The sequence below is a fragment of the Anabrus simplex genome, chromosome 6 (genome assembly GCF_040414725.1).
Source record: "Anabrus simplex isolate iqAnaSimp1 chromosome 6, ASM4041472v1, whole genome shotgun sequence".
Classification (NCBI taxonomy): Eukaryota; Metazoa; Arthropoda; class Insecta; order Orthoptera; family Tettigoniidae; genus Anabrus; species Anabrus simplex.
In genome coordinates this window covers 71,681,516-71,708,839 of record NC_090270.1, presented here as the reverse complement: position 1 = coordinate 71,708,839, position 27,324 = coordinate 71,681,516, and the positions used below count along the sequence as shown (strand labels likewise).

The window sequence follows — 27,324 nt, the reverse complement described above, 5'->3', positions numbered from 1 at the left end:
CAGCGGTGATAGGCCGTCACGCTGCCGCTTGAGCCACGGAGACTTTCAATAGAGGTTATTATAGGTAATAAATAATAAAGTCACAACGCGACATCATTTCAGTTCATATTTTAATTCCATTCAGTTGGCAGTACTACTGGAATTGTTGAAGCTCCCTCCTTGCCCCTCACCCCAGTAAAACCAATCAATTAATACTGATCTGCATTTAGGTCAGTCACCCAGGTGGCAGATTCCCTATCTGTTGTTTTCCTGGCCTTTTCCTAAATGATTTCAAAGAAATTGGAAAATTGTTGAATATCTTGCTTGGTAAGTTATTCCAATCCCTAACTCCCCTTCCTATAAATGAATATTTGCCCCAGTGAATTCCAACTTTATCTTCATATTGTGATCTTTCCTACTTCTATAAACGCCACTCAAACTTATTCATCTACTAATGCCATTCCACGCCATCTCTCCGCTGACAGCTCGGAACATACCACTTAGTCGAGCAGCTCTCCTTCTTTCTCTCAATTCTTCCCAGCCCAAACTTTGCAACATTTTTGTAACACTACTCTTTTGTCGGAAATCACTCAGAACAAATCGAGCTGCTTTTCTTTGGATTGTTTCCAGTTCTTGAATCAGGTAATCCTGGTGAGGGTCCCATACGCTGGAACCGTACTCTAGTTGGGGTCTTACCAGAGACGTATATGCCCTCGCCTTTACATCCTTACTACAACCCCTAAACACCCTCATAACCATGTGCAGAGATCTGTACCCTTTATTTACAATCCCATTTATGTGATTACCCCAATGAAGATCTTTCCTTATATTAACACCTAGATACTTACAATGATCCCCAAAAGGAACTTTCACCCCATCAACGCAGTAATTAAAACTGAGAGGACATTTCCTATTTGTGAAACTCTCAACCTGACTTTTAACCCCGTTTATCAACATATCATTGTCTGCTGTCCATCTCACAACATTTTCAAGATCACGTTGCAGTTGCTCGCAATCTTGTAGCTTATTTATTACTCTATAGAGAATAACATCATCCACAAAAAGCCTTACCTCTGATTCCACTCCTTTACTTATATCATTTATATATATAAGAAAACATAAAGGTCCGATAATACTGCCTTGAGGAATTCCCCTCTTAATTATTACAGGGTCAGATAAAGCTTCACCTACTCTAATTCTCTGAGATCTATTTTCTAGAAACAAAGTGTCAGTAAAAGTTTCACAGAGAATACTCTTCCATGCTGGTGAAAGAAATATACGTCAAGAGGCTGAATGTACTGTGTGGTTTAAGGTGATGGTATTTTTGTACACAAATTTACATCCTTGTATCCGAAGGCTTTGCAAGTAATGAAAATATTTTGTTCAATTTCCTTTATTTACTATGATGCAATTTATGAACTTCATTATATAGATCTGTAGAGCCTCCGTGGCTCAGATGGCAGCGCGTCGGTCTCTCACCGCTGGATATCGTGGTTCAAATCACGGTCACTCCATGTGAGATTTGTGCTGGACAAAGCGGAGGCGGGGCAGGTTTTTCTCCGGGTACTCCGGTTTTCCCTGTCATCTTTCATTCCAGCAACACTCTCCATTATCATTTCATAGCATTTATCACTCATTAATTAATCACCTTGGGAGTGGCGACTCCATTGTAATAACAACCTATATATGTTTCATTGATTCCATCCCTGACCCGGTCAATTACTGGAAAACAGGTTGTAGGTTTTTTCATTATATACAGTAGAGCCCATTTTCATTATGAGACAACTAATGGAAAAGCATTGGGAGTACAGGAATGATATGGTGGTGACATTCATTGACATTGAAAAGGCATATGACAGTGTCCCCAGGACGAAAGTTTGTGACAGTCTGATGCACAAAGGAATTGGACAGGGATTAATAAAAATGATCATGACATTGTATAAGGAATGTTGTAGTTGTGTGCAAACACAAGTTGGCAGGACAAGTTGGTTCAAAATTACTAGTGGGCTGAGACAGGGAAGTGTTCTATCACCAATCCTGTTTACAATAGTAATGGATGACATCATGAGAACAGCAAAAGCAGCATATGGAGGAAGAGAAATGAACATGATGTTATTTGCAGATGATATTGTGATCTGGGGAGAAGACGACAGGAAGGTTCAAGAACAGTTGAACGTGGTGAATGGGAAGATCGAAGAATGTGGATTGAAAATAAGTGTAGACAAGAGTAAAACTCTTGTTATGACTAGAGGGGAGAAAGAAGGGAAAGGTCAAATTAGACTTGCAGGCAAGCCCCTGGAAGTAGTGGAAACGTTTAAATACCTGGGGAGTGAATTAATGGAGAATGCTCGACTGGATGCTGAGATTAGTAAAAGGATTCAAGCTGGAAGTTGTTTCTATCATAGTGTAAGAAACATGTTATGGGACAAAGATGTGCCAACGAAAGCAAAGGATCCTATGTACAAGATGTATTACATATCCATAACAACTTACGGAGCAGAAACTTGGAGAATGACAAAGAAGGATGAGAGTCGAATACAGGCAGCCGAAATGAAGTTCTTGAGGTGTATGACACAGAAGAGTAGAAGAGACAAAATAAGGAATGAGAAAATCCGGGAAGAAATTGGAGTGGAAAAAATGAATGATAGAATAGAGAAGAGCCGACTAAGATGGTTTGGGCACATAAAGCGAACGAGCTACGAAAGAATGCCAAAAAAGGCGATTGAAATGCAAATCCAAGGAAGGAGAGGCCGTGGACGACCACGATTGAGATGGAAGGATACTATCCAACGCAGCAGTATAGAAAGAAACCTGAACTGGGACGCAGTGTTGTAGGAGGAGTGGTGGAAAGACCAAAGAAAGTGGAGAGGAACCATATTTGCCCCTACCCGGCTACAGCTGGATAAAGGGAAATGATGATGATGATGATGATGATGATGATGATGATGATGAGATCTGTATTGATATTAACTTTGTAATTAAGATAATTTTCCACCGTTCCGTACATTTTTATTATTGTTTTCCTATATCCATGACAAACACATAATATGACCACTAATTAGGACATGTTTCGTCTCTTGTTTCAGACATCTTCAACTGTAATAACGATACATGTCTTAAAAAAAAAAAAGAAGACAATGGACAACTTGAAAAAGTTTTCTTAAATCATTTGTGTGTCATTAGTTTTATCTGATATTAGCCTCTTCTTCTTAAAATTAGATGATGTCTTCTTATTGTCATACTATGATGGCATTTTCTTCGTAATTTAGTTAAAAATCTTCTTTGAATTTTTTACTAGTGTTTGATGTTTAGTGTTAATAGACCCTTTTACTATTTACATGCCATCATAATATAACACTGGGAAGATAGCATCTAATTTTAAGAAGTCTAAGATGCCAGTAAAAATCCACAGCCTGTTTCCAGTCATTCAACCGCGTCAGGAATAGAATGCATGAAGCCCCCATCTAGCGGCAAGGATAGGAATTGTGCCGGCTGCCAAAGCCTGTCGCACTCCTCTGGGGCAATGATTAACGAATGACAGATGAAATGAAATGATATTGGAGAGTGTTGCTGGAATTAAATATGACAGGGAAAACTGGATTACCCGGGGCAAAAACCTGTCCTGCCTCCGCTTTGTCCAGCACAAATCTCACATGCAGTGACCAGGATTTGAACTACGAAACCCAGCGGTGAGAGGCTGCTGCCTGAGCCATGGAGACCTTACTGAGATGTTAATATCAGATAAAAATAGTGACCCCGCAATGATTTTAAAAACTTTTAAAGTGTTTCTAGATTTATTTTAAACTTGTCCGTCATCTGTTTTTTAGATATATGTTGTTATCGTGATTTATGAGTTTCATGTCTGTATAAACAGATAACACATATACAGATAAGAAAGGATTTCCTCCTTATCAATACTGTTTATTGAAAAATTTTATCTTACAGTCTAAAGGGAAATGCTGTGAGGAAACAACATATCTGAATGTGTCCAAATTGGGCATGCTAAATGTAAATTGAATATGTGTTGTTATTTAGGGTACATGGGTATAAAACTGTCTTCTTTAAGACAGAGTAATATCAATTATTATCTAACATATATGTAAAGGTACAAAACTGTTCAGCTGATGATGACCAGATAAGGTCAAAACCGGTACTGTAAGATAAAATTTTACAATAGACAGTATTGATAAGGTGGAAATCCTTTCTTATCTGTATATGTTGTTATTATTGCTGAAGATGTCTCCAAACAAGAGATGAAATATGTCTTAATTAGTGTAGTCATATTTTGTGTTTGTCCTAGATATAGGAAAAATAAAATAAAAATGTATTGATAAATACAAGAGAAAATATATTTGATCATTAATAGCACAGCACCACTTTATTCTTCAATGGAAGATCTTCCAGTTGAGGGAGTCGCAAAATTTAAACAAGATATTCATCATTGCGATAATTTGAATTGTGTCGTCTTTAACATATGTACATTTCAACATCCAAGACATCTCACAAACACTGAACATTTTAATATATACACCTTAGCTAAATTTTATCTGTATATTTTATGTTAATCTAATTGATACATATACACACACACAATTCTATATTATCAGTGCTGATGATGGCTCAAAGAGCCAAAACATGTTCACTTAAAAATGTTAACTAAATAATCTAATAGATCATTTTATTTACATGGTTCATGGTGTGGGTTACTGTAGTCACGTCCTAGTTCCTGAACCATGGGCAACGGCTGAGTGGCCTAGTAAGTGGCCCTAAGAGTCGGGATACCGGTTGCTATGGAATGGAAGTGGGCATCTCGGACATATTCTGAGTCATGGGCCTCCTTGTGCTCAGGCAGCTAGGACTATACAATCCACCGGTGGTCCATTACCTGTTACAGGAGAGATCCTCACTTGGACTATGTGTAAGTAGGGTAGCATCCTGCTTCATGAATTTACCGAGCTCAGAACATTTTAAGCAAGCCTTGGACCTATGGGAGTAATGGTGTCCCACTCCCATTTGACAGGCGAGGGACTACTTGGAAACAACTTGGCAGGCAAACAAACTGGAATTCGATGGGGGGGGGCTATCAATATTAATGGGGCTTACGGAAGAAAGAAGGTAGAACTGGCTGAGTCAGCAAAGAGGATGCGTCTGGATGTGCTAGGAGTAAGTGATATTCAGCTAAGGGGAGATAATGAGGAAGAGGTAGGAGATTATAAAGTGTACTTGACGGGCGTTATAAAGGGAAGGCAGAGTATGGGGTACGGCTGTTTATCAGGAATACCATTGCACACAACATAGTTTCTGTTAGGCACGTAAATGAGCGAATGATGTGGGTAGATTTGGCAGTAGGAGGAATTAGGAAGAGAATTGTCTCAGTGTATTCACCCTATGAGGGTGCAGATGAGGATGAAGTTGACAAGTTTTATGAAGCATTGAGTGACATCGTGGTCAGGGTCGACAGCAAGGATAGAATGGTGCTAATGGGCGATTTCAATGCGAGAGTTGGGAATAGAATTGAAGGATACGAAAGGGTGATTGGTAAATGAGGGGAAGATATGGAAGCTAATGGGAATGGGAAGCGTTTGCTGGACTTCTGTGCTAGTATGGGTTTAGCTGTTACGAATACATTCTTCAAGCATAAGGCTATTCACCGCTACACATGGGAGGCTAGGGGTACCAGATCCATAATATACTACATCTTAACCGACTTCAAATTCAGGAAATCTGTTAGGAATGTACGAGTTTTCTGGGGATTTTTTGATGATACAGACCACTACCTGATCTGTAGTGAACTAAGTATCTCTAGGCCTAGGGTAGAGAAAGTGAAGACTGTCTGCAAATGAATAAGGGTAGAAAATCTCCAGGACGAGGAAATTAGACAGAAGTACATGGATATGATTAGTGAGAAGTTTTGAACAGTAGACAGTAAGCAAGTTCAGGATATAGAAGAAGAGTGGGTGGCATACAGGGATGCTGTAGTAGAAACAGCAAGGGAATGCCTAGGAACAACTGTGTGTAAAGATGGGAAAAGGCGAACATCTTGGTGGAATGATGGAAGTGAGAGCAGCTTGTAAACGTAAAAAGAAGGCTTATCAGAAATGGCTCCAAACAAGGGCTGAGGCAGACAGGGATTTGTACGTAGATGAAAGAAACAGAGCGAAACAAATAGTTGTTGAATCCAAGAAGAAGTCGTAGGAAGACTTTGGTAATAACCTGGAAAGGCTAGGTAAAGCAACAGGGAAACCTTTCTGGACAGTAATAAAGAATCTTAGAAAGGGAGGAAAAAAGGAATGAACAGTGTTTTGAGTAATTCAGGTGAACTCATAATAGATCCCAGGGAATCACTGGAGAGGTGGAGGGAATATTTTGAACATCTTCTCATCGTAAAAGGAAATCTTCCTGGTGGTGTTGCAAACAGCCAAGCTTATGGGGAGGAGGAAAATATTGGTGAAATTATGCTTGAGGAAGTGGAAAGGATGGTAAATAAACTTCATTGTCATAAAGCAGCAGGAATAGATGAAATTAGACCTGAAATGAAGAAGTATAGTGGGAAGGCAGGGATGAAATGGCTTCATAGATTAGCATGGAGTGTTGATAAGGTACATTCAGATTGGACAAAAGCAGTAATTGCACCTATCGATAAGCAAAGGAACAGGAAGGATTACAGCTACTATCGAGGTATCTCATTGATTAGTATACCAGGCAAAGTATTCACTGGCATCTTGGATGGGAGGGTGCGTTCAGTCGTTGAGAGGAAGTTGGATAAAAACCAGTGTGGTTTCAGACCACAGGGAGGCTGTCAGGATCAGATTTTTAGTATGCGCCAGATAATTGAAAAATGCTATGAGAGGAATAGGCAGTTGTGTTTATGTTTCATAGATCTAGAGAAAGCATATGACAGGGTACCGAGGGAAAAGATGTTCGTTATACTGGGGGACTATGGAATTAAAGGTAGATTATTAAAATCAATCAAAGGCATTTATGTTGACAGTTGGGCTTCGGTGAGAATTGATGGTAGAATGAGTTCTTGGTTCAGGGTACTTACAGGGGTTAGACAAGGCTGTAATCTTTCACCTTTGCTGTTCGTAGTTTACGTGGATCATCTGCTGAAAGGTATAAAATGGCAGGGAGGGATTCAGTTAGGTGGAAATGTAGTAAGCAGTCTGGCCTATGCTGACGATTTGGTCTTAATGGCAGATTGTGCCGAAAGCCTGCAGTCCAATGTCTTGGAACTTGATCATAGGTGCAATGAGTATGGTATGAAAATTAGCCTCTCGAAGACTAAATTGATGTCAGTAGGTAAGAAATTGAACAGAATTGAATGTCAGATTGGTGATACAAAGCTAGAAGAGGTCGATAATTTCAAGTATTTAGGTTGTGTGTTCTCCCAGGATGGTAATATAGTAAGTGAGATTGAATCAAGATGTCATAAAGCTAATGCAGTGAGCTCGCAGTTGCGATCAACAGTATGCTGTAAGAAGGAAGTCAGCTCCCAGACGAAACTATCTTTACATTGGTCTGTTTTCAGACCAAGTTTGCTTTACGGGAGCGAAAGCTGGGTGGACTCAGGATATCTTATTCACAAGTTAGAAGTAACAGACATGAAAGTAGCGAGAATGATTGCTGGTACAAACAGGTGGGAACAATGGCAGGAGGGTACTCGGCATGAGGAGATAAAGGCTAATTTAGGGATGAACTCAATGGATGAAGCTGTACGAATAAACCAGCTTCGGTGGTGGGGTCATGTGAGGCGAATGGAGGAGGATAGGTTACCTAGGAGAATAATGGACTCTGCTACCAAGGCAACGATGGTTAGACTCAGTTTCTAACTATTTAAATGTAAGAGGTATAGAACTAAATGAGGCCACAACACTAGTTGTGAATCGAGGATTGTGGCGGCGTTTGGTAAATTCACAGAGGCTTGCAGACTGAACGCTGAAAGGCATAACAGTCTATAATGATTATGTATGTATGTATGTATGTATGTATGAAGGTGGTGACCTAACATACAAAATGAAACACTCTGGCTCTCTTGACAGTGTCAAGTGTAATATCCCGCGTAGTAGTAGACTGTGACAGATAGCTCATTATCAGTACGGAACAAAATGAAGTTCATTACATATGATAGTAGTAGATTTGCGTGATGGTATTTTATAGGGGCATTTGAATTTGTGCAGGAAATACCTGGTGGTTTTAGAATTCGAAATGTCCAGCAAGATGGGTGCTTCTTACACTTACTTCTTAAAGTGCTAAGCCTAGTAGTGAATTGTGTGCTCTTTATTGCACACGTTCCAAAATTTGGTGCACATATGCTTCTAATTTAGAGCATTTCTGAGTTCTAGCGTCCCACCTTTCTCAAGCACCTTTACTAATTGCCTCACTTTTCCTAGTGATATCTTGAATTTTTCGGCATTTACTGCAATGGTTTCCTTTGCCATTTAACACTGCCAAAAATACCAGTGCTTTGATTGGTGTAGCTTTTTTATTTATTTCTCCAGAAAACTGTTGTGGATACTTTCCATTTCACTCTGGGGTGTGATGATGGTGGTGGTGATTATTGTTTTAAGAGGATTTACAACTGGGCAACCATTCTCTATATAACACTAATTGGAGAGAAAGAATGGAAAGGATAGGACACTTTGAAAAATGAAGGTGTCGGTCAAAAGGAAGACAAGGGCCATGAAGGGTGTGAAGATGAGACTCTTTAGGCCTCGAATGCTCTAATACTGTCAGGGTCAGAAAAGAACAACAGTTGACCAAGGGAGGAGAGATGAATGTGAGGAGCCTGGCATAAGTGGAAGCAATGCCAGGACTCAGCTAAGGACCCTATGGTCCCCAACCCCCACACCCAAAATGAGAGCCCCTGGGGTCCTTTTAGTCGCTTCTTACGACAGGCAGGGGATACCATGGGTGTTATTCTACCGCCCCCACCTACAGGGGGGTATTGGTTTTCACGTTGTGTGCTGGAGTCCCCAGCATATTGCTATCATTAGACATGACAGCCATGGACATCCTACTCCTGTATGTTGTACAGCTCCCGTGCAATACACCTGGAGTTTGGCAATTCTGCATCATCTCATTCACCTGTATCTGTACCACAGGACAAGGGTTACAAATATACATTTCATTAGCAAAGGAGCAGGCTCATGCCTTGAATCAGACTGCTGAAAGAAGCGTTACTGATGTACACAAGGTAGGATATATATTATAATATCTCACAATGGCATCGTGGACCTCAGGTACATTGTGTTTGGCACTTTATGTCTACAGAGATTACAGTTGCACACCATACTTCTTAATCCTTAGTTTAGGGGGTTGCAGGTGATTGCAGTTACTTTGGTCTCGTGCTTCTTCACTGCGGAAAATTTTGTGATTTTTTGTCTGGAGGTCTGAAAGATTCCCTTATTAGCAATTGTGCACCTCCATAGCATGGTTAGTATTGAAAATTTTCTTGTTTTAGTGCTTGCAATTAATTCCAAAATATAATTTAATTTTCTTGTTTCTCAGGCTCTGTAGAAGAAAAAGCTAATGACAATGGCAACACCAACAATAACAGTTTTGCTCGGGGTTGCCGAGGTTATGCCACGTTGCAGCCTTCAAGTAGACGGTCCGTAGCTACAGAGACCGAAGGTGTGGATTTGGATCATTACTCTGATGACGAGAGTCTTGTGGCAAGTCCGAGAAGTGAATGGGTAAGCAGTAGTTTTAATTTTATCCGATTGGTGCGTTTTTTGGAATATGAGACATCTTTCTCATTCAATGCATTCCAAGACGTGCATAATATACAGATCAGTAAATTTGTTTTAAACTTTTGACAGTATGTTTTCTATAATTAGGACATAAAAAACTTTCCGGTCTGTCAAACACACAGAATTTCAATACAAATTATAACCCTATAAACAAAATCTGTAAAAATTACACACTATTACACAAAGAATGACATGTTCTTGTTTATAGAGTCATAATTTGTATTGAAATTGTGTATGTTCAACAGACTGGAAAGTTTTTTATGTCCTATTTGACTAAGTCAACACTGGAAAATATGGCTTTCTTCTTAACAAAATTTTCTATAATTTTTGAGATTCACTCGAATGAGTTTAAAAATAGATGAAGTCAAACTGGTGATATAAAATGTACAGTAAAAGTTGCTGTTAGAAAAGATTTTCTTACAAATATTTTCAAAGCATTGACAAATGTTATATTCTGTAACCAGCTATGTTACCCATCATTGACGGGACAATCATACAGCATGTGCAAAGTTATCTAACTCCCCAGCTACTTTCCGTCAATATTTAGTCGGAACGCTGCAATAATACTGTCTATCGGAGATGAGTGGTAGCAGAAGAGACAAATCACATCACAACAATGGTCAATGTGATGTTACTGTTGGTCTGTTTCATGAGCTTTCAAAATTATAGGCCTTCACAATTAGTTTTCTTCCGACTCTGTGTTATTGGGGCATGTAATGTAAAGGCAGTCCTTTCTTCTTTCATGGCTTTGTCTTGTCTTATTCTTCAAAGCGATCGTTCTTTTACGATTTTTCCTCATTTTTTTTTACAATCATCTTCACAATTTTCGTTTTGATCACGGATAGATGACCGCATGGTTTTACACTTTAAGACAATCATGACGAAAACCATCGCCAGTTAACACGATTGAACAATATTTCCATATCGGCATTGATATAGACTACACAGCAAAGGACTAAATTCATCAATTTTATTATCATACTCGGTATGGTAAAACTGCATAAGACATAGGTGATTGGAACTTTTGTTTTGTAATACTTTTCGATAGGACCAATAACATAGGCGCAGTATTTAAAAAATTACATTTTGGAAAACTTCCCCTAAACTACCATTTCATCCAGCATGAATAAAAATTATTTGTAGCCTAGACTGTAGTACCTTATTCCCATACCTTACATACCCATTTTCATTAAATCCTGTTCACCCATTTTCTCGTAGTTCAGCATTGGTGGACTTGGGCAACAAAAATCAAAATTCATGAATATTTCTGTTATCATAGCTGGTACGGTAAAAATGTATCAGGCGTAAATGATTGGAAATTTAATTCTATATAATTTCAGTTATGTAGCATTTATCGATAGGGTCACTAATAACATAAATGTTTGAGAATGAAATTTTAGGCCTTCCTCTAAACTACCATTTCACTCAGCGTGAAGAAAATTATTTTTAGCCTAGATTGTAGTGCATCATTCCCCAACTTTACATACCGATTTTTATTAAATTATCTTCAACCATTTTCTCGTGATGCCCTTACATACATACACACATGACGGAAAATTATAAAGTGCATTTGCTTGTTGCTGTGGACTCGACGGATACAGAAATACCATTCTTTTTAAATTCTGAACAATGTACAGACAAAACTCTTATTTTATATACATATATATATGGATAGATAGATATCTTTGTTACTGCAAACAATTTTGTGATTAGTATTTCAATTTTTGTTTACATACTTCTGAATAATAATGCTGTTTTTTTGTAAGGTGTGGGGTAAGACATGTCCATCACTATCCCCTCAAACCATCACAGATGTGGGGTAAGTTGGTGTGGCCATGTGGTTAGGGACGTTCAGTTGTGAGCTTGTATTCTGGGGATAGTGGGTTTGAACCCCACTGTCGGCAGTCCTGAGAATGTTTTCTGTGGTTTCCCATTTTCATACCAGGCAAATGCTTGGGCTTTACCTTAATAAAGTCCACGGCTGCTTCCTTCCCACTCCTAGCCCTTTCCTATCCCGTAGTCGCCATAAGACCTATCTATATCGGTGCGACATAAAGCAAAAAAATAACAACTTGGTGTGCATACATCAGAAGGATTCATACATAATCACCTGTAGCTTCTCCTGTTCTTCTTTTGAACCTGCGAATTTTAATTTTTTATTTTCATTGGGAGGAAAACTGAACTAGCCAGGTTCTTTTGAATGTTTTGAAATACACAAAACACTCTGCAACCAGAACATGATGCCATTTGATGACTCTCTCTCTCTCTCTCTGTCTACATGGTACCCAATCGACTGTACGTGTAGTTTATTTTGTATATGGTGCTTTCTGAATATTAAAACTATAGCATGGCAACATTTTAAAATTTATGTTTGGTTTAGCAATGTTGCAGTGATATCAGCAATATCAAGAACAGTTGTCTCACTGACAGAAATCCTTTAAATGAATTTCAGGTTTGCATGCAGTTGTCTTGGTTTTGTATTTTTGAGGCCAGAGAAAAACTGTTCGCACACATATGTGAAACCTATACATGGACAAAATTTTGGCTGCTTCTCTACGAAGTCAGGAAAAGTTTAGCCTGTGGAAAGTACAATAAAATGCAGACGAACTCCTCTCTGCATAAAATGTATCCTATTGCCAAGTAGTACATTACAAATCCAGGAGTTTTAATTGCAACTGTTCTGGCACGTATGCTGCATTTATAAACAATGGCCTCACAAATACGGTACAAATACAACCACTAGTCTTTCCCTGTCCCCTGCCCGGGCTTACATTAGCTGCCATACGTGCATTGTGTTCTACATAAGCGGCCCTGATCCACCTCATTACTATTATGCTCAGAAATGTGAGAATTCATTACACAGCATATATGTTGTATCATGTATTCATGCAACAAGTCTTTCCTTATTTTCCTGTGTATGACAGTAAAATACGTGAATGCGTACACTTCTACAATATCAATTGTATTTTTCATTGAGGTAGATTCTCTTCTACCGCTACCCACCATCGGCAGTGGCTTCTTTGAGAAACAAATGGTACTCCACGTCGGATCTTGGTTGTGAGAGAACCTGTTCCAATCCTTACACCATTTTAAATGATACAGAAGACCTTACTCGCCAGCAAGTGCTGAAACACTTCTGAGAAAACTTCTGTGAGTTGTAACTGTCATTACTAACAATTTTAATAACAGTTAACATCTTGTTTTCCATGAACCTCCTGTCTTACAACTTTTTAAAAAAAAAAATTTCTCACTTGGCTTCTATGTCTGCCAGATAAATGTGTTTATGTGTAAATAGGCTACACAATGTATTACTTACCCGATTTGTCATTACCACTAGTAAGTGAGTGCGCTGCAGTTTGTTCACATGTGTAGCAGAGACATAGGAGTGACTTATAGTGTGAAACAAAAGCTAAAGGTTTCCACCTATTCAATACTATTTGTTGTAACCTTAAAAAAGTTACATATATTATTGTTAAAACTAGTTTTGGTCCTACCAGAGACCATCATCAGTCAAAATCAAAGTTAAGGCAAGACATGAATACAGATAAAATTTATGATGCAAACATGAACTTCAATGCAAGATATGTAAAGATTTGAAAAACGCTTACCACAATCACATGTCCTGTGCAAGCTGTCAGCTTTCCTCCAATTTGAAGAATGCACTTCGCAGAAGACCAAGTGAAACACTAAAATACCAGCACTTTAGGAATCTTCTAGAACTCAGCTCATCTGAAACAAGTATGAACAGAATGATGTTCATGGCAAATGTTAAGATGTTCATTTTTTTTCTAACATGGAAAAAAAAAAAAAAAAGTCTAAGGTGGGGCTGAGGGATGTGGAATGGTGAGTGATTGCTGGAGGGAAAGAAGGAGGTTTAGAGTACTTAATTTCTTTTTATTCAAAATAGGAATTAATAGATCAAATAAAGAGGTTTTTTTTTTTTTTTTTTTTTTTACTTGTCTTGCATTGAATTTCATGCTTGCTTCATAAATTTTATCTACATTCATGTTTTTCCTTAACTTTGATTTTGACTGATGATGGTCTCTGGTAAGACCAAAACATTTTAAGGTTACAACAAACAGTATTGAATAGGTGGAAACCTTTAGCTTTTGTTTTTCGCTATATTGCTCTTCAATATGGATCAGTATAAAATTTATTACGTATGATAGGAGCGACTAGTGAAACAAAAGAACAAGGATGTACACTAACTTCAAAGCGTTATTAGTGATCGTTTGCAGACTGGGAATGCAGAATATAGATTGCATGCTATTATGCTGCCGACTCTATCTAATATTTAAATATACAATTTCATGTACTCCATTAATACACAGCATCTGAAGTAGATAAATTAGGCATCAAAAAACTTAATTGGCTGTATCGGTTGATTCATCAGCTATGCCTGTCAAACTTCCATCGAAGTTGCTTACTGCCACACCCACAATGTTTTAAAATTCTGTAAAGAAGAAAAGTCCCCAAAACTGTTAAAGGATTGCTAACTACCAACAGCACCCTGACCTGGCAGGAGCTGGACAAGCAGTGATCCGTTGCCTCTCCTATCAGCACTCGTCTTCAGTAATTTTATTCCAGTCCAGTCTTCTTTCTCTTATATCTCTTACTAATTCATACTCTAACAAAATCAAGCTTACAACATTTTTATCAAAATCATTTAGTTAGGTCTTCTTTGGACGTGGTGGACATTTACCTGGTGCTAGAATTTTTATTTGTCCTAATCTACTTCTTGATCCTGCCTAGCAATGCTGCATATTAATTTTTCACTCTTTCCTACAGTTTTTTTCACCACTTTGGGACTGATCATGTTAACAGAATACGCTTATGAAAGAGCAAGTTGGCTGTGCGATTAGTGTTGCGTGGCTGAGCTTGCATTCAGGAGATAGTTCGGAGCCCAGTCGGCAGCCCTCAATGTGGTTTTCCATGGTTTCCCACTTTCACACCAGGCAAATGCTGCAGTTGTACCTTAATGAAGGCCACGGCTGCTTCCTTCCTGTTTCTGACCCTTTCCTATCCCATTATCGCTATATGACCTAGCTGTGTCGGTGCGATGTTAAAAATACATGTATGAAACAAGGCCATGCTTCATAGATTCATTCAGTAGTTCTTTCACAGGTGGGCTTTCTCTTTATTAATCTCAGTTCTTCCAGGTCAGTTTCTTCTGTAGTTTAGAAAGAAAGAGAAAAAGCATTTTTCTTCTTCCTCCACATTCTCCACGCCTTGATAGCTTCTTAGGTATGAACTGTGTTGCAAGTGTGGACTTGGCCTTGTTTTAAGGCTGGATGCTCTTACTCTTGTAAATTCTGTGTAGAGGTATTTACTCACTATTGCATGTTTCTGTGGTGGTTGGTTGTGTGGTGTGTATCGTATGTGATGTGGAATGTGCTGGGACAAACACCCAGTCCAAGAGTCAGAGGAATTAACCAGATGCAGTTAAAATCCTCAACCCACCCTGCAAATCAAACACAGTACCCTCTGAACCAAAGGCCTTGACAGTGAACATTTAGCGAACAAGCCGGACTGTTGTATGATATTAATTAATTAACTTTATTAAATATGAATAGAGGAACCTTGACCATTTTCAAGTAGCTTCTGTCTAGGGAAGAGAAAAGGGAACGTACAGAATGGTGGCCTGTTATCAAACAAGAAAGGACATGATTAACAGGCTGAGAGAAGAGGCAAGAAAACTTTTAGGATTTGCTTTATGAAATAATAAAAACTAATACCAATCACAAGTTTCATTAAATGGTTTACTTCACTATGCATTTCAGAGACTTTCCTCCATCATCAGGTTATGTTTAACTTTTAAGTGTTGCCAGGCTGAGTGGCTCAGGTGCAAGAAGCATTGTCGTCCTAAGCCCAAGTTGGCAGATTTGATCCTGGCTCAGGTCAATGATATTTGAAAGTACTCATATATACTAACTTTATGTCTGTAGATTTACTGACATGTTAAAGAATTCTTACAGACTACTATAGTCAAAACTGGTTGTAACAATTCCAAAGGGACCACCAATTAACAGTCATTGTAGGAGACCGTGACCTCGAAAATGTTGTGAAATGGACAGCAGGCAATGGTATGTTGATAAACGGGGTTAAAAGTCAGTTTGTGAGTTTCACAAATAGGAAATGTCCTCTCAGTTTTAATTACTGCGTTGATGGGGTGGAATTTCCTTTTGGGGATCATTGTAAGTATCTGGGTGTTAATATACGGAAAGATCTTCATTGGGGTAATCACATAAATGGGATTGTAAATAAAGGGTACAGATCTCTGCACATGGTTATGAAGGTGTTTAGGGGTTGTAGTAAGGATGTAAAGGAGAGTGCATATAAGTCTCTGGTAAGACCCCAACTAGAGTATGGTTCCAGTGTATGGGACCCTCACCAGGATTACCTGATTCAAGAACTGTAAAAAATCCAAAGAAAAGCAGCTCGATTTGTTCTGGGTGATTTCCGACAAAAGAATAGCGTTACAAAAATGTTGCAATGTTTGGGTTGGGAAGAATTGAGAGAAAGAAGAAGAGCTGCTCGACTAAGTGGTATGTCAAGAAGTAAGTATAAATAACCACCTAATCGATACTTTATTAATGCCTCAGGCAAAATTGAATAAAATTAAAACTTACAGGACATGTTTTTTTTTTTTTTTTTGTGTGCTTATTGTCAATGTTTTTCTTTTCAGTTCTTTATTTATACAGCTGAAGAGGACCACTAAGTGGTCAAAACATGTCCTGTAAGTTTTAATTTTATTCAATTTTGCCTGAGGCATTAATAAAGTATCGATTAGGTGGTTATTTATACTTACTTCTTGATTAAACATCGATACGGTCATGAAATGGACAACTTGTAATAAGTGGTATGTTCCGAGCTGTCAGCGGAGAGATGGCATGGAATGACATTAGTAGACGAATAAGTTTGAGTGGCGTTTATAAAAGTAGAAAAGATCACAATATGAAGATAAAGTTGGAATTCAAGAGGACAAACTGGGGCAAATATTCATTTATAGGAAAGGGAGTTAGGGATTGGAATAACTTACCAAGGGAGATGTTCAATAAATTTCCAATTTCTTTGAAATCATTTAGGAAAAGGCTAGGAAAGTAACAGATAGGGAATCTGCCACCTGGGCGACTGCCCTAAATGCAGATAAGTATTGATTGATTGATTGATTGATTGATTGATTGATTGATTGATTGATTAATTGATTGATTGATTGATAGTTGCACCGTCTTTTTGTTGCTATAAATGTCATGTTTGTAACTTTTAAGCTACACACTTACATGGTTAATTAACAGAATAAAAACTTCAAAAAAATGTAAGTGAAGTACTGTATATTTGCAATACAGTACTGTATTTGTGTAGTAAGACTGAGAGGAATTTTTCTTCTAATGTTCACACAATACGTAGAGCAATAATATATCAGCAAAATATAAAATAATAAGTGAGGGAAGAAGTAGCAACAACGTAAATTGATCAATAATGTTGCACAGTCTTGGCTATTAAATGAGATGTTCTCCCTGTCCTTCCAAATTGTAGGAATCGTTAAGTGGGATACATCAGACTCCTTAATGATACTGATATTTGTTTCCCCATTTTGTAATCACCATTATATTTGTGACTTTTCTTCAATATTAAACACTTTCCTTTCTTTTGCAACATCTTCACAGGGATGTTTGCCTTGACTATTGAACATACTGACTGATTTGAAATCTGCAGTCTGCAATCTACTGAAAACAAGAGTTTGAAAATAAGCTTTACATTGTTGTCAGCAATCCCCAAACATGTTACTAACAAAAATCAACATTGGGCATTATAGCCAATACATTTCTCCAAAAATGTTTTAAAAATACCCCGTTTTGTATGATACATGGTACTAGCGACTTTTTAAAAAAAATAGTGTGTTTAGGGGACCATTAGGTTTTGCCATTGTATCTAATATGTTATTAAAACCAATGTCGCAATAAATGGTTTTTACTGTATTATTATTTTCTTGTTGATAAGTAGAAAAGATGGATGTAGTTATCATAGAGTTCGACAATGTGATACACTTTGTTATGTCTCAGTAACCAGGTGAGTTGGCCATGCGGTTAGAGGCGCACGGCTGTGTGCTTGCATCCAGGAGGTAATAGGTTCGAATCCCACTGTCGGCAGCCCTGAAGATGGTTTTCCATGGTTTCCTATTTTCACACCAGGCAAATGTTGGGGCTGTACCTTATTTAAGGCCATGTCCGCTTCCTTCCAACTCCTAGGCCTTTCCTATCCCATCGTCGCCATAAGACCTATCTGTGTCGGTACGATGTAAAGCCCCTAGCAAAAAAAAAGTCTCAGTAATATGAACATCTAATTCTCAGTTCACAAGTATAATTATTACATTTCTCCTTTTTGTCATTTTTATTTTCCATATTGGCAGTTTTATGTTTGTTATCTACTCTGAATTGTGCAATTATTAAAAGAATTGAAGGAAATGATTATAGTGTTAATATAGTGAACATCACCACTGCCATTCAGAAAACTTGGAAAAAAAAATTGCAGCGTTATAGACAAACTTCCTGCTCCTAAAACAGTGGCGTAGAAATATTTATCTCTATCGAGATATGGTAGAAATCCGCTATAATGAGTGTGGCATATAAAGAGAACCCCATTATAACAACAGTTTCCGTCCGTCCCTTCACAATTCCTATATTAAACTGTGTAATATCTTTGGTTACAGTGAGAGCCCTATCACTGATGCATCTGTTATTATGAGCGATTAAGCATGCATGATTTTTTCGTGACAGGCATTTATGCATGCAGCGATTATATTGCATGCGGTCGATCAGAAATGAAAAGAACATGTTTTCGTAATAAATGCGTAAATAATGTGGTCGATAGCAGTTAACTCACTAGAAAAAGGCTAACTAAACGATCACTTAATTTTAATACTCTACATTGAAATTAAGTAAGAATGCGATACACGTCAAGGTCTGGCAGAGCGCATCATTGATTTTTGAGGTTAGATTATATTTTCTCGCATCTGGTTAAATTTCGGTAAGACTATTCCCAATTAAATTCATAGCGAGAAGGTTATCACTTTTTTACTGGCGCTTGACGTACGTTTTCATGGTACATACGCGGTTAAGTTAGGTTAGGTGATGCTGTTTGAATAAGAAAACTGGAACGTTTGCCACAGAGGTCTCTGGAGTGTTATTATAATTTTTTCAGAATGAAATTAAACATACACTTTCACGTAGTGTCAGATTTCGGGGGGGGAAAAAAAAAAAAAAAAACAAATGAGCAAGCTGTAGTGTGGATATCATCCGCGAAAATGCAAGTTTTGAACAAACTGACTGCCGTTTCATACCGATTTTAATGTGGATAGGGTTTTCCTGACTTTTACAAAAAATCGGATATAACGACGACTCATTATAGCGAGTAAATTTCTCGCCGTTATAAATTCTTGTTGTAACTGACTTCTACTATAGTTGAAAGCAAACCACCACCTTCTGTTGAAAGTGCTAGATGGCATTTATATCTTTGATCTCCCCTGATGATTCTCTGTCTTCATTTCAGAGCTGAAGGATAAGCTTCTGTGTATGTCTTTGCCAATGTGGCTGTTATGTGGCTAATGTTTTAAGGTTTTAAATTTTGTTTATGCGTATTATTTCATAAATTGTATTAATTCCCCAATAGTACTGTGATAATGAGAACTGTAATGTAGAGGTGGACAAATATTGACTTGTGAATGCATCTTTACTTGCCGACCTTGAGGCACTCCGTCCAATCCCTCTAACCTTTCCAGTCTTCCATTAAATTTCTGTAAATATTAAGAAAATGAATGTCTAGTAACAAACTGCATCATTGCAATGCCTTATAAAACCCTCCTCCACTATGCAATCCCTTTTGCTCTGAAGTGTGTTTCAGGCTGTGCAGTGTACTAGAAGTTTAATCAGTGCTAACAGTATTGTATCCATTGCTACTTTAATGTACAAAAATTTTTTTTAAACTGAAATTTGAAGCATTCAGATTGGCTATTTTGAGCATGTTAATATTATTGGATACATTAATAACTTTTTCTTTGGACATCTTGCTTGTTTACCAACTCACCAGCTGTGAAACCTCTTGCATATCTTACTATTTGTGCCTTCACATCTAAATTATTGCCTTACTAAAATTGGAATAATGGCATGTGAAGATGGTATTTCCTCTTTTTTTTCTCAAAAAAAGAAATATCTGAAGCAATATCTTTTCAGTTCAGGCTCAGTTAATTTATAACTGTTCGGTTTTTCAATTTACCGAAACTAATTTTGATTCATACGTTTATGAACTATCTGAAAAAGAAAACAAATGGTAACAGGTGATGATTATTGTTTTAAGAAGTACAACTAGGCAACCATTCTCTATATAACACTAATCAGAGCGAAAATATGGAAGGGATCCAACACTTCAAAAAATGAAGGTATCGGCCAAAGGAAGTCCAGGGGCATGAAGGGTGTGAAAATGAAAGACTCCCTCAGAAACCTAATAACCGGGGTCGGAAGAGAACAAGAGTTGACCAAGGGAGGTTCAATAGGATAGTTGAAAGTGAGATTCCTAGCACAAGTAAGTGGAAGCAATGCCAGGACTCGGCTAAGGGCCCCGTGGTCGTGAACCCATGCTCCCAAGTTGAGAGCCCCTGGGGCCCCTTTTGGTCGCCTCTTATGAGAGGAAGGGGATACCGTGGGTGTTATTCTACCGCCCCCACCCACAAGGGGTCAAATGGTAACAGTACTATACTTGAAAAAAAGAAACAACTTAATTAAAATAGAATGTAATGTTTCGTTCTTAAAACAATATCACATTCTATCAAAATCACACTCAAATATTTGTTTATGTTCAAATACTTATGAACTTGAAATCTGAAACTTATCTTAATGAAGTCCTGCTTTGTCTCCACTCCGGTATGTTCTTTCCAGAATGAAACTTGTCTTTGTATTTTAAATAAGTTTTCTTTTTCAATTGTAATACTGTTACTATAATATGTTTTCTTTTTCAGATAATTTATTAGTTTATAAATCAAAATTAGTTTTGGTAGACTGAACAACATAACAATTACAAAAAATAAAAATAGATTGTATTTTCATCAATTTGAAAAGAAAAATTTGAAGAAAAACAGTAGGCTTGTCTTTACATTTTATTTTAGACGAGCCAAAATATAAGGGGGGGAAAAGTTCATACCTTTCTGTTAATGGCTTTATTCATCACTTGTTTCCTTCCATTAATTATCTAGGCCCATTGCTCTTCTTTCCTCCTTTGGTGTTCGTCCAGTGGTTCTGATCTTATACATGTAGAAACATTTTTCTTTTCTTTTATCTCTTTCATTTTGCTGTGCTAATCTGGCTGCAGTCTGTATAAAAATCAGTCTGCAGTGATAAGAATCGAGGGCTTTGAAAAAGAAGCAGCAATCCAGACAAGAGTGAGGCAAGGCTGCAGTTTGTCCCCTCTCCTTTTCAATGTTTATATAGAACAGGCAGTAAAGGAAATCAAAGAGGAATTTGGAAAGGGAATCACAATCCAAGGAGAGGCAATCAAAACCTTGAGATTTGCCGATGATATTGTTATTTAATCTGAGACTGCAGAAGATCTCGAGAAGCTGCTGAAAATGGACGAAGTCTTGGTTAAGGAGTACAAGATGAAAATAAATAAGTCCAAAACAAAAGTAATGGAGTGCAGTCGAACGAAGGCAGGTAATGCAGGAAATATTAAATTAGGAAATGAAGTCTTAAAGGAAGTAGATGAATATTGTTACTTGGGTAATAAAATAACTAACGATGGCAGAAGTAAGGAGGACATGAAATGCAGATTAGCACAAGCAAGGAAGAGCTTTCTTAAGAAAAGAAATTTGCTCACTTCAAACATTGATATAGGAATTAGAAAGATGTTTTTGAAGACTTTCGTGTGGAGTGTGGCATTGTATGGAAGTGAAACATGGACGATAACTAGCTCAGAAAGAAAGAGAATAGAAGCTTTTGAAATGTGGTGTTACAGAAGAATGCTGAAGGTGAGATGGATAGATCGAATCACGAATGAAGTGATACTGAATCGAATTGGCGAGAGGAGAACGATTTGGCTAAATTTGATGAGAAGAAGAGATAGAATGATAGGACACATCTTAAGACATCCAGGATTTGTTCAGTTGGTTTTTGAAGGAAGTGTAGGCAGTAAGAACGGTAGGGGTAGACCAAGGTATGAATATGTCAAGCAGATTAGAGCAGATGTAGGATGCAGTAGTTATGTAGAAATGAAAAGGTCAGCACAGAATAGGGTGGTATGGAGGGCTGCATCAAACCAGTCCATGGGCTGATGACTCAAACAATAATAATCTGGCTTTCTTTTTAACTACTCCACCCTCATCAAGACTGAACATTTGTTTTTCCAGATAACCACCTCATTGAGTGTTAATGATGAAGCTAGAAAGAAAAAACAAACTTATCAGGAGCTGGAAAGAAATGTATTTAGAAAATTTGACATGAATGAGGAGTGAGTCCAGCTTCCCACACTGATCTGTCATTGTCATATAACAGGACAAACACAATGGCAAGTCAGGATCTGAAGAGAGAGCAATAGCAAAGAAAACAAAGACACATGAAAACATATTGGACCAAGACAATTTCCACTTCTTCAACCACTGCTGTCTTCAAATACATAGCCTCTCTCCTCATCGATCCTAATTCTTCTACGTCCGTTTCTACTCAGCCTTCAACAATTGCATTTCTTTTACCCAGCTTCTCATGAGGGCAGGCTTCAATTCTCATTGAGGAGCAATCTTGACAGATCTTCAGTTTTGATGTGGAATAAGAGGAAAGAAAAAGGGAAGAGATAAAATGTGATATCAGTGGTAAAAAACAAGAAGCTTAAGATAAATACAAAAGGAGATAAGTAAACCATCTGGTCAATTTAAGTAACAAAAGGGAACAAACAAGTGATATATTTTCCAGTCCTTTCCTTTCCAACATGTATGCAATAACTTTCATTGGTAGGCCTGTATTGATGTTTATGACTTACATTTTTACAAATTTTAATTTATTCTTGCACCTAATCAATACGTGATTTTTATCATCGAATAGTTCTAATTTTGGCTGTTCATTGTAGCCATCCTCAGCTATTCACAATAAATTATCTGGACACAGTATCATTAAAATCGAATGGGGTTGAATTCTGTAAGTTAAGATGCCAAAATACAAAAGCAAAATATATCTTCACATTTAAAAGGTTCAAACATTTAACACTTGGAGTGATGGTCTTGTGGATTTGAGTTCCAAAATGAGACTATAGTTGGTCACAGAATTCATGTGTAGCTGCATTCAAATCGACACGTGATCAAATGAAGATGGCATAAAATGTCATTGTCTAATAATCCTGCAAGAGAATCATTATAAAAGTATGTATATTAAAAAGACTGCATCATTTTTAAAATTAAATTACCACAGTGTTGATACAGGTAAAATCTATTAATTGTTGAGGTACATGCTGACTACTGTATAAATAAAAGATTCAATCTTTTGTAAGTTATAATTACAGTAATTGAATCGATTATTTCAGAAACCAGTCAAGCGCAAAGTCTGTCATTTTGGGGAAAATGAAAAAAAACTGTCTAGCGTCAGATAAAATGTTGTTGTAGGGGTTTTAATATTTTAGCTTGAAAGAATTATATCTTTTAATACTTTCTATCTAAGGAAAAATATTTTGTGCTTATTAACTTTGCTGTAAAAAAATCCAAAAAAATTTCCACTTGACTGGTTTCTGAAATAAACGAGTGTTGCAAACATGTTTTTATGGGATAATTCTTGAGTTTTAAAAGGATTTTTTTCATAAAACCCATATTTGTGGAAATAGAAAATATTTTAATAGGTTTAGACTACATTGCTGATACAAATATAATTATTAAAAGGATAAAATCAGCAATATCTGCTCAGGACAGGAGGTAATCAATCCTCACAAAGAAACTCCACAGAACATTCTGTCTCTGTTGTAGGCCTTTGTAAAATGCTGTCATAAAAGTGTTCATATCTCATCACGTATTTAGGTCACGCATATTCTTGATAGCTGGCCCCGTGGTGTAGGGGTAGCGTGCCTGATTCTTACCCGGAGGGCCCGGGTCCGATTCCCGGCCAGGTCAGGGATTTTTACCTAGACCTGAGGGCTGGTTCGAGGTCCACTCAGCCTATGTGATTAGAATTGAGGAGCTATCTGATGGTGAGATAGCAGCTCGGTCTAGAAAGCCAAGAATAACGGCCGAGAGGATTCGTCGTGCTGACCACACGACACCTCGTAATCTGCAGGCCCTCGGGCTGAGCAGCGGTCACTTGGTAGGCCAGGGCCCTTCAAGGGCTGTAGTGCCATGGGGTTTGGTTTGGTTTTGTATATTCTTGATATTGATGGGCACCTCCAACAAACAATAACAAAGAATAATGTAGGGCTCAGGGCAGGTACTTCCTTGCCCGGGGAAGAAATATAAACTTCTCCTTTTACCCTGGCATTCCGAATAATATTACACATGTGAGTTTGTTTGTCTACCACTCCTCGTTTCCTTTTAGATACAGGTTCGTCTCCTGAACTTTCAGACATATCACTACAATTATAAAAACACTGCACTAAACAAGAGAAACACTTTTTCAGTCAGTTATTCACAAAACTACGAACATGCGATTCTAGAAACACAACAATGACAGCTCTCTATTCTGGATTCACAGCAGCAGCGCCAAGCGAATAGGTGCGGCACATCACAAAATGTACCAGCAGTTTACTGCAGAAACCAGCCAATTGTTGTCACTTAACTGGTTTCTGAACTAAATATGAAATTCAACATAATACCTGACCATTATAGGAGGATGTTTCTTGACTGGTTTCACCAAAATGTGCCTATACCCTCTTAGTAACATGTTCTACCAATAACTCATTTTTTCATTTTTTGGCACCTGACTGCTTTCTGAAATAATCGATTCAATTAAAGATATCCTGATGTTTTGAAAAGCAAGTTGTGTTCGTCCATAAGGGCGTTAATGGGGGATATCCTTCAAGATTGCTTGGGAACACGTATCACAGTTGCCACTTTTGACAGTAGCTTTGAACTTGGTGTGGCACTAGACCATTTTTTTAATTTTAATTCTTTTTGCTAGTTGCTTTACGTCGCACTGACACAGATAGGTCTTATGACGATGATGGGACAGGAAAGGGCTAGGAGTTGGAAGGAAGCGGCCGTGGCCTTAATTAAGGTACAGCCCCAGCATTTGCCTGGTGTGAAAATGGGAAACCACAGAAAACCATCTTCAGGGCTGCCGACAGTGGGGTTCAAACCCACTATCTCCCAGATGCGAGCTCACAGCTGCGCGCTCCTAACCGCATGGCCAACTCGCCCCACTAGACCATTCCTCCAAGTGTTAAATGTTTGAACTTTTTAAATGTGTGTATGTATGTGTATTTTGTTTTTGTATTTTGTAATCATAACTTACGGGATTCAACCCCATTTGATTTTAATGATACTGTGTCTTAATAATTTACAGTGAATATCTGAGGATGTCTGCAATGAACAGCCAAAACTAGTACTATTTGATGATATAAATTATATATTGATTAGGTGGAAGAATAAATTCAAATTTGTAAAAAAGTAAGGTTTTCCTTTCCAGTCACTCCCTCGTGCAATGACAGCCTGTCATTCCCTGTTCTTATTCAGCTCCAGTCTCTCTATTTATGACTTGATTAGTCACCTGTTACATAGTGTTTATCCTAACACAGGGTGGTCGGAAACAACGTGAACTGGGTATATGATTGTTAGAGCGTAGGTCATACCGATAAATGATTTCAAAAAAAGAAAATTTTGTATCTTGCCCTGTTGTAATTTTATCAGCAGCTGAAGTTAGCCAATTAGATCACTTTAGTGTATAATTCAAATGGGCTTTGAGGGGCAGTGTTGCTAAATCTGCCAGTGTCTTAAGACCTGCTTGAGAGCACTAATGGAAGAAACAAAACCTTTACCAGGGGAGGGATTTGAACACGGAGCTTCGAACTGACAGGATCGCACTATGGCAAGTACGGTACGGTGACACCTTCTGAAACGTACAGCGTTTTTGTATTCGATGCTTATTTCTCCACTTGGCTCTCAAGCCGGTCTAGCCACGTACAGATTTAACAACACCGCCTCGCAAAACCCATTTGAATTTGCCTGCGAAGCAATCTGAGTGGCTAACTTCAGCAGCTGATAAAATGACAGTAGCATGAAATATCAAATTACTTTTCTGAAACTGCATTTCAGCACAACCAACCCTCTAACCAGTTTCACGTTGGTTCCGATTGACCTGTATATGTTCTGATTAAAGTTCCTACCCTTCTGTATATGACTATACAACTTCATTTTGTATCTACACTGCTTGAACTTACTAGTAGGTTGAATTTTCATGTTAGTCCTTTTTCACTGATTTGGCTTCTTTTTCTTGTATACGTTTGTCTTTATTAAAGGTGGGTTTTAGTTAACTAAATCAGTGTTATGTATAAAATTTTCTTTTTTTTTTCATACCCTTTCATATTCAGAATTGTTTCATTGTATGTACTCATTATCATTACAGACCTCACCTAAATCTCCACCGAAGTCGCCGACTCGTCAGTCGAAACCAGAAGTTCAAGAGGACAAAGTGGAGGTTGTGGTTCCAGAGAAAGAAGTGTGTATTACAGCGGTAGCATCGACACCACCACCACCGCCGCCGCCGCCACCTCCTCCTCCTCCACCACTTCCACCTCAAACATTAGTTGCAGCAGCTACAGATACTAAACCCAGTGAAAAGGAGAATGAGTGTGACGTTGTTATTATTACTGAATCCTGTGTGTGATAATTACCTTTACCTTCCTGTTACAAGTATGAAACCTAGTGTTTCCTTCCTGCCAAAGTATGTTGCATATGTGATACTTACAATATAGTTTTGTGTGTTTCACTTTTCATTGAGAGGGTATGACAGTCTGATTTTATTATGCTAGTAATTTTGAACTGTACCATTGTATTTCATCAAAGGCATTATCCATTTCTTTGGTAAAATATTTCCAGAAGATGTTATATCACCAGGGGATTTGGTCCATGCCACCAGAGTTGTTAATCTTTAGAATATGAACCTAGACCATTGATGAGAAGTTCTATAGCCATACAGAAGACATCAGTTTTGTTACTTACACTGAACCATTCTTTCCTGTAGTTGTGATTCTTTTAATGGTATACAGATTCTGGGTTTCCATTCTATTTTCATTTTCATGATCTTCCATTCTGTAATTTACCTACTGTACTTGTTTGCTTCTTGCTCTTTTATTGTTCTATTCTTCACTCATGTTCTTGTTGCTTTCTTCTTCAGAAATATTTATGTATATTATGAGAGGATATTATTTTAGCCTGCATTTCATCATTTTTAATACAACTACTCCCCCCCCCTCATTTTGTCCTTGCTTCAATGTTACAAACTTCAGGAGATGCAGATTGTGACTTTAAAATCAGCTGGGGTAAATCAAAATCATGAAGTATAGAATTGGCTTGTTTACTTTGTCCTATCCCAATAATAATTTGTATCATGTATTCATATGTTAGTGTTGATTTGAATATTTA

General features: G+C 37.8%; 1 protein-coding gene across 1 annotated transcript in view; it reads left to right on the top strand.

The window, feature by feature from the left end:
- Window positions 1–26,859, top strand: part of LOC136875509 (ubiquitin carboxyl-terminal hydrolase 31) — a 360,598-nt gene extending 333,739 nt beyond the window's left edge. The window contains exons 11-12 of the mRNA XM_067149057.2: window positions 9,487–9,671; window positions 26,306–26,859. Coding sequence (XP_067005158.1) covers window positions 9,487–9,671; window positions 26,306–26,566 — 446 coding nt within the window. The 3' untranslated portion in view covers window positions 26,567–26,859. The remainder of the gene's footprint in view (window positions 1–9,486; window positions 9,672–26,305) is intronic.
- The last annotated feature ends 465 nt before the right edge of the window (window positions 26,860–27,324 follow it).